Source organism: Corella eumyota, chromosome 4 (genome assembly GCF_963082875.1).
Source record: "Corella eumyota chromosome 4, kaCorEumy4.1, whole genome shotgun sequence".
Lineage (NCBI taxonomy): Eukaryota > Metazoa > Chordata > Ascidiacea > Phlebobranchia > Corellidae > Corella > Corella eumyota.
In genome coordinates, this window is record NC_137493.1 from 5,364,582 (window position 1) to 5,373,556 (window position 8,975).

At 25.8% G+C, this 8,975-nt stretch overlaps 1 protein-coding gene across 1 annotated transcript; it reads left to right on the forward strand.

Annotated features, from left to right (window-relative positions):
* The first annotated feature begins 1,316 nt into the window (after window positions 1–1,316).
* Window positions 1,317–3,613, forward strand: LOC145750183 (sulfotransferase ssu-1-like). Its single transcript, XM_082566148.1, has 4 exons — window positions 1,317–2,298; window positions 2,410–2,638; window positions 2,784–2,916; window positions 3,061–3,613. The coding sequence occupies exons 1-4, from the start codon at window positions 1,926–1,928 to the stop codon at window positions 3,241–3,243; spliced, it is 918 nt and encodes a 305-aa protein (XP_082422274.1). The 5' UTR covers window positions 1,317–1,925; the 3' UTR covers window positions 3,244–3,613.
* The last annotated feature ends 5,362 nt before the right edge of the window (window positions 3,614–8,975 follow it).

Genomic DNA, 8,975 nt, shown 5'->3' on the forward strand with positions numbered 1-8,975 from the left:
AACCATCACTCTTAGTACCATAAAAAGTGAAAACTGCACACAAGGCAACACCATCCATTTTGGTATTTCGAAAATGTTACGCTGTGAACCGTCTGGTTTGAAATTTTTGATTCCAGTAACCATCACTTTAAAAACAAGTTACTCTTCAATGGACAAAAATAAGATTGTAAAAATCCCCATATTTTCACGTGAAAATACCAATGACGAACTAAAGATCGATTCTACTGTAAACTTAGATACCAATGGTGTAATAAAATTCCAAGTTGATCATTTCTCAGATTTTTCACCGCAAGCATCATTTCGTGATGTTTCCAATATTCGAAAACAGTTTTTAACGTATGGTTACATGGCTCGGACTTCAACAAGAGGATTTGAATGGGAACTTACTTGGTATATTGCTGATGCTACCAATGAAGGTAACGTTAATATATTTAATCGCCAAATCCCAAGTCAATCTAACCCACCAATTCCACTTGAAAAGTTTATGCTGCCATTACAACATGATATTAAACTAAGATTAGGAAATAACAACCCAACAGTCGAATTTCAAGAAAATAACATCATCATTCGTGAAACAAATCTTGCAGAAGTTGACATGCTAATTCCAAAACGATTTTACATTAAAAAAATCGAACCAAGCGACCAGCAGCCCAACGACATCATTAAGTATGATGTCATAGACAACCATGATCACGTGAGAATTAGAAACATTGTCCAAGGAAGTTTTTCTGCAAATTGGGAGAAACAAACCCAATCGACGGAACAAGTTTTTAACCAAGTTGCATATTGTGATAATAACTTTCAAACTTCTCAACTTTCGGTCGCTGAAGTTTTATGAAGTTAAAACTTTATGTATTTTGTGTAAAGCATTGTGTAACGTATAATTATTGTTTTTAAATTCCCTTTTTTAATTATATGAAACATTTATTGCATGGTTGTAAATAAATTTGATGTAACTTTGATTGTAAATAAAAGAATTAAGTAATCTTACATTTGATTGATATTTTATATTCTTTAACCGTAATAAGATTTAGAAGTATAGTATTTGTACCATACCTTTTTAAGTTCAAATAAACAACATGTTATTAAATTAAGCAAGTGTTAAAAAAGGTTCTACTTTAAAATTTTACGCTGCTTGGCATACTTTTTAAACTTAAGGGAGGTCTTAATGTTCTGCTTGAATGCGCACAGCTTTTAAGCGAACAAAACAAGTTTAGCAGACCTTAAACTAGGTAAGTAAGGGTAACTTATTGTATTACAGGGACAATTAATCTCAGACAATGTTATTGTAAAGGTGTAAAGAAGGTAATACAAATGTCAATGGTTTTATATATTAAAATAAATAAGATAGAGTCTTTAAGCCAACAAAAGTAAGGTTACACCTTTACATTGTACAACAAAACTTAAAATAACAAAACACGTCTGCCTTTTGGATTAATATACCACCCAACTTAGCTTCTATTTGGATTAATATACCACCCAACTTTACTAAACTGTTTAAAATCCAAATAGTTTTTATTTAAATGTTAGGTCATTATTATAATCCATAATGCGTTCTTTCGCTTTGTTTACCAACTTGCACGTAACCACTTTAACAATGTACACAGCATAACAGACTGGAAAAAAATGCATGTATGCCCTTTCATTGATTATTTTAATCGATCGAAATTAGCTACAAATAAGCACAGTTTCAATTTTTTTTACGTTAGAATAGCGTGTGTTGCTAGATACACTAAGCCTACGTAGAACCACAAAAAATGTGTTGCGGTTGACTTGGATTTAAAACAAATGTAATATGTCAAGTGGTTACTTTAAAGCTTTATTTCTAAGTATAGTGATCGAAAGTTTAAACTTTATAGAATGTATTGCAGTTTTAACTTAACTTGTATTTTACAGCCTTAGCTTTTACGTCACAGCTAATAAAAATGAGTGTTGCGCCACCGACAAAACCGCTTTATAGTTACGTCACACATCCAGTAACAAAGGAAAGTTATACTTTGGTATCTTGCCTGGACCAAAAAATTTTCAACTCAGCAATTTCGTTCAAGCCGCATTGCGATGACGTCTTCGCTGTTTCGTATCCAAAATGCGGAACTACGTGGCTTATTAACATTTTATACCTGTTAAATAATGACGGTAACCCGGTGCCAAAAAACGGAAATGTCGAAGATAAGGTTGCGTTTCTAGAATTTGTGGGCGGCGAAATAGCACAGGCCAGAGAGAGTCCCCGTATTATAAAAAGTCATCTGCTCTATAATTATATTCCAAAAAACCCGAAGAGCAAATACGTATTCGTAGGTATTTTCTTGCCCAATTTTAAGTTATTTAATGGATCAAAAAATCTTTTAAACGACATGTAACCTGTAATTTTGGTATTAATAGAAAATATTTCGTGTTTATTTGTTTCAGCGCGTAATCCAAAGGACTGCGTGGTATCCTATTATCACCACACGGTTGGCTTTGACGAATACTATAAATTCGCTGACGGGAAATTTGACGATTTTTTCGAAGTTTTTGACGCCGGGGAATGCGATTTCGGAGATTATTTTAAAATGGTCCCGGAATGGTACAAACAAAGCCAACTGCGGGACAACATTCATTTTATGTTATACGAGGATATGAAAGTAGATTTGAAAAGGTGACACATGTTAGCCTTGTATGTAAATACGGAACATATGTTTTGATTTCTAATATTTACCCTCTGACAATATCATATGGTTATATTTGCATATTTTAAATTTAATAACTAAAAATAAAGGTTTTTTAACGGATGTCGTTTTTAGTGAGCTGCTAAAATTGTGCGATTTTCTTGGCCCTTCATATCGGAAGATAGTAGAAGCAGACGACCAAAAAGTTTTGCATAAAATTCTAAACCATTCTTCGTTTTCAACCATGAAAAGAGAACAAAAAAAATTTGTAATAAAAATCGCAGTTGATTTTTGATTTTGTAAAATCTAATTGTTTCTGTTTTTTAACTTTGCAACTTATTTTCATTTTCGACTAAAATTAAAGAGATTGAATTTTACTTATACTAGTTATCGCAAAAATTTGTTTTTCCAGTGTCTTGAAGAAAGACCTGCGAACCTTCCATTTGTGCGGAAAGGCGTTGTCGGTGATTGGAAGAATCATATGTCACGTGCTCAAAGTCAACGAATGAACGCGCGGTTAAAAAGGGCGGGAACTCAATATCAAGGTTTTGAAAAACTCTGGGCTAAATACAATGACTTGCTAGAATTTTATTAACTTTTTTTTATTTCTTCTAACTAATTCAGATTTTTTTTTTGGAATTTGTATTATTTTTAAACAACCTTTTTATAATTATATTTTTTTACTGTTTTAATGTTTATAAACCCACGCTCTAGTGAGTTTGTATTAGATTTCGGGTCAATAAACTTAATGATTTAGTTAGAATTTTTTATTATACACCTTATCTTGTAATTTTAATTACGTGTTATTTAGTTTTACTGGTTTAGAATAATGTGAGATTGGCTTATGTAGATACCGCTATATTCTAATATACTTTACCGCTAATATTCTTTTTTAATTTATGTATATGAGATTGTGTGTATTTTAACATTCACTATGTTAAAGTTTAATAAATGTTGTAGTTCGACATTTTTAAAAAAATTTAAGTTGGTGTCCGAAGATGTGATGTTAAAGGGCTTGAACCGTCGCTTAAACAAGTATACCGGGTTGTTAGTTTAACTTCATCCGAACTGCTGCATTCTGAGTTGTCGAATTCTTTTTGTGTTCGTAGTGCCAGTAAGTCATCTAAAATAAAACAAATTGACTTTAAAAGGATTAGGTGCTAATATGTATAAAATCATATTAGTATTGCAATTTTGATAAAATAATAATAAAAAAACTAAATCAAAGGATAGATATAATTAGTTTATATAAACGTCTGTTATTTTTAGTCTACCTTTATATATTTATTTATAATTAAAGATGTAATAAAAAACTTATAAAATTATAAAAAAAATTAGTATTAATTTTATTAGTTGAAAGCAACAAGAAATTTTGTACAATAAAATGTAATCTAACCTGCCAATTCTCTTATAAATTGAAGTAAAAAATTGGCAACCCACATAATCGCATAACTTCCCTTATCTAAAATACCATGCAGTAATTCCAACGTTAAAATAAAAGTTATGCAAGTCATTAATTGAACCATTCGCCAAATCATTTTTAAATTTTACATTTTTATATTTTAGAAATAAATTTTTAAATTTTTTTGGTATTGAAACAGCCATTGTTGGTCTTATTTGTTGGATAAATACGCTTTATGACGCTTGTAGGGAGTTTTTTTTTATTATAAGGAGTTTCTAAATATAGATTATCAAAAGAAGCAATAAAATTAAAATTAAGGGTTTTATTTAATATGCATTTGTGTAACTAAAATACTAAACTAGATTTATTTAATAAATAAAATATGGTTCGAAATTATTTGATTATTTTTAACATAAATTTTTATAAATAAAAAAAAATGCATAAACATTAACTAAGAATATACATATCTTTGAATAAACAAACAAGCATTTATATATACTAAACACACAAAAACTAATATTTAACGCAGTTTTAAGTTGTTTATATCAGGATATAGATTATACCAAATTTTATATTCCGAAAATTGATTTTTGATTTAAATTAAATAAACAAGCATTTCAATATGATAAACAATTGAAACTTATTTTTTAAATATGTTTTTTGACTACTTATATTTTAAAATACATCATACCAAATTTTTAATGCTTAATATCGGACTTTAACTTTTAATCAACAAACAAGCATTTAAATATAATAAACAAACAAGAATTAATTTTTATTTCATTTTCAAGTTATAAATGTTATAACATATAACTGACCAAAATTAAAAAACCTAATAACAATCATTAAATTTAAATAAACAAACACCTATTTATTAGTAATTAGTGTCAAAAATTAAAATTTTAATTTATTTTTGAGTTACTAATATTATAATATACAATTGACAAAAATTTAAAAAATTAACAACAACCTTTAAATTTAAATAAATAAACACTTATTAATTAGTAATTAGTGATAATAAAATGTTGTAAATGGAAGAATAAAAACCTAATCTGATAATAAACAACATACTAAAATTTCAGATTTTTAAATTCTAAGGAACTAAAGATATCTTCTTTCAAAATTGGGACTAGAAAGAATAAAAATAATAACTAGATTTATTTAATAAATAAAATATGCTTCGAAATTATTTGATTATTTTTAACATAAGTTTTTATAAATAAAAAAGATATGCAAAAACATTAACTAAGAATATTACATACCTTTGATTTTTAATAAACAAACAAGCATTTATATATATTAAACAAATACTAACTAATATTTAACCCAGTTTTAAGTAGGTAATATTAGGATGTAAATAATTATAGTAAATTTTAAATTCCTAAAATTGATTTTTGATTTTTATTTAATATACAAGCATTTAGACATGATAAAAAAACAAAAATAATTTTAATGACCCAAGTTATGCATAAAATAAACTTAATAAAAATATTAACTATCTTATAAAATCAAACATTAGTATTTAATTATAAGACTAAAAATGTATTCAACTATTGAACTAAGAAAATTTCATAACAAAATTATTTTAAAAGTTTTAAAATATCGATCTTTAATTTTTCAATCAACAAACAAGTAATTAAATATACTTAACAAACAAAAAGTAATTTTTTAACTTAGTTTAAAGTTGTTGATATCATAATATACATTAGACACGGTTTTAAATGCTTAAAATTGATTATTCATTTTTAATAAATAAACAAGCATTTAAATATAATAAACAAACAAAAATTATCTTTTAAATATGTACTTTTGAACCAAAATTTGAAAACCTAATAACGATTTCTAAATTTTTATCAATAAAAACCTATTAATTAGTAATTAGTAATATTTTAATTATCAAAATAGGAGGGTTGGAACACGATATGATAATAAACAACATATTAAAATTTTGAAGATTTATATACACAAAATCAAAAGTTATTCGATTTCAAAATTCGGATTAGTAAGAATAAAAATAAAATAATAAAAATACTGACAATAACAATATGTTTCGAAATCTAAGATTTCGAACCATGATAAGGGTTCAATAGTAAATTAAAATAAAAAAATAATTAAATTAAAAAATTGTTTTACAGTTAAATTAAAAAAAAATGATTCAAAACATATTTAAGTTTTAAAAACTATTTTTTGTTATCTTAAAGTTAACTAAATTTTTAACATTCAGTTAAATACATAATTTAGCATTTTTTTAAAAACTAAAGAAGTTAAAAATTAAATAGATATTTATTTTTAAATTTAAGAAATTTAAATGATTGTTTGATGTGTTCGATAGTGTATCAAGTTTAAGAGCTTTAAAGTATTTGATTTAGTATGGAAATCTAAATAAATACATCCCAAAAAATAAATATTTATGTAGTAATAACAATATATCAAAATTGGTTAACTAATGATAATTTTTGTAAAGTTTTAAAAAATATGGAAATATTTAACTGTATTTAAATTTTTTGATTAAGACAAAAAAATAATAACTTATTAAGAACAAAAATTTGTTACATACATTGTAATTCAATTTTTATTTAAAAATGTAAAATATTAATTAACATGAAATATTATATAATCGAGGATAAAGCAATTTACATCTAAAACCATCCGAGCGTGATAAATAAAAACAGAAATCGGGGAGTTCCCCGAAGCGTCTTGAAGAAAATTGTAATTTCTTTTTTCTTTTTGATTAGGTTTTTCTCGCTTTCACGTAAATAGTTGGAAGGTTAACAAAAGAAGTTCATCAAGTGCAACCTAAAAATGACGAAGTTAAATTCATAGTTTTAACATGTTATTAATATTAACTGTTTACAAAAGTATTTCTTCGTGCCAAAGTGTCTTGTTATATCTCTAATATTGTTATATCTCTACTGACGATCACAAAACTTCATTTCTGCGTTTATCAAGTTTAAATAAATTTAATTTGTTGATTACATTTAGGTTTTAGGCTCGTTTGCTTTAACTTTTAAAATGTGTTTGGCTTAAACAATCATAGTAAAATTTTATTTTTAAAGTACTTCAAAATAGTTGGATGTCGTTACTTTAACTTGAGATTATATTTATGTTAAAACACTCAAAAGAACACCTAAGATAAAAAAATCAAAAAATATTGAACAGAACAAAAATTACATCATTTTTATATTACGTATACAGTTTATATTCATATATCGCGTGTAATTTAAGTTTTCAAATTACGTTATGTAATATTTTATTAAATATATTTTTGTTTTACAGGCAGTATTGATCATTACAACACATAACAATATCGGTTGTTCAATTTTATAAAATCATTTTTGTTTACTAAAATTGATCATAATATTTTTTTATTATCGAAATTCTCTTGCAAACATATGTATATAAATAAGTAACGCTTATAAATCGAGTCCGGTAGCTCAACGCGTAATGCCATACGTTGTAAGTAGCAAAGTCTAAAGTTCGAAACCCAGCTTCACCATTGAAAATAATTTTTTTTTTTCACGCATAGCTATAGTCACGACCTGTAATATAAAAAAAATTTATGTTATGAATACGCAAAGAAAAAAGTGCTTAAATTTTTGTTCTTTTGACTTTTTGAAAAACTTTCTTTATCTTGAATCTTAGTAACGTCATTACAATTCTAAATAACTATAAAATTTTAAGTTTTGCGACAAAAAATATTTTTTGGACGAGCCAATGATCATACAACCCTTGTATGATCATTGGTCGAGCTAAGTATACAGTTTTGATAAGTCAAAAGGTCACGCGAACGATTCAATGTACGTGAAATAAAAAAATGCTCTTATTTTTGTTTTTTTAATTGTTTTCGAAAATTTCTTGGGTTTAATTAGGTCACGTGATATTTTTGGTGATATTTTTTTTAATTAGGTCACGTGATATTTTATTAAAAATTGACAAAACCTCAAAACCTAAAATTTTATATTTAATTAGACGCGAATTGGCCTAATTAACATTCAAGATCAAACATTTCGCAAAAATTTTTAGTAAAACAAAAGTTTGAGGTAATTTTTATTTTGGGTTTAATTAGGTCACGTGATATTTTTGGCCAATGATATTGCATACAAATTTTTTTAAAAAAGATAAAAAGTTTTAAATCAAAAAATAATTCTTGTGTTAGAACCGCACAGGTCCAATTACCGTGTTTACAAAATATTTTTCAAAAATATTAATATTCATAAAAATTATGAAACTTTTATTAAAAATTTATGAAATCTCAAAACCTAAAATTTTGTATTTTATTAGACGCGCATTGGCCTAACTAACATTCAAGATAAAACATTTCGCGAAAATTTTCAGTAAAACAAAAGTTTGAGGAAATTTTTATTTTGGGTTTAATTAGGTCACGTGATATTTTTGGCCAATGATATTGCATACAAATTTTTTGAAAAAAAATTAAAAATTTTAAATCGAAAAATAATTGTTGTGTTAAAACCGCACAGGTCCAATTACCGTGTTTACAAAATATTTTTCGAAAATATCAAAATTTATAAAAGTTATGAAACTTTTATTAAAAATTTATGAAATCTCAAAACCTAAAATTTTGCATTTTATTAGACGCGCATTGGCCTAACTAACATTCAAAATAAAACATTTCCCGAAAATTTTTAGTAAAACAAAAGTTTGAGGTAATTTTTATTTTGGGTTTAATTAGGTCATGTGATATTTTTGGCCAATGATATTGCATACAAATTTTTTGAAAAAAAATTAAAAATTTTAAATCGAAAAATAATTGTTGTGTTAGAACCGCACAGGTCCAATTACCATGTTTACAAAATATTTTTCGAAAATATTAATATTCATAAAAGTTATGAAACTTTTATTAAAAATTTATGAAATCTCAAAACCTAAAATTTTGTATTTTATTAGACGCGCATTGACCTAACTAA

Coding starts and splice junctions, on each gene's coding strand:
- LOC145750183 (XM_082566148.1), top strand. CDS start 1,926: ATGAGTGTTGCGCCACCGACAAAACCGCTTTATAGTTACGTCACACAT. Junction 2,299..2,409: donor GAGCAAATACGTATTCGTAG/GTATTTTCTTGC, acceptor TATTTGTTTCAG/CGCGTAATCCAAAGGACTGC. Junction 2,639..2,783: donor ATGAAAGTAGATTTGAAAAG/GTGACACATGTT, acceptor TGTCGTTTTTAG/TGAGCTGCTAAAATTGTGCG.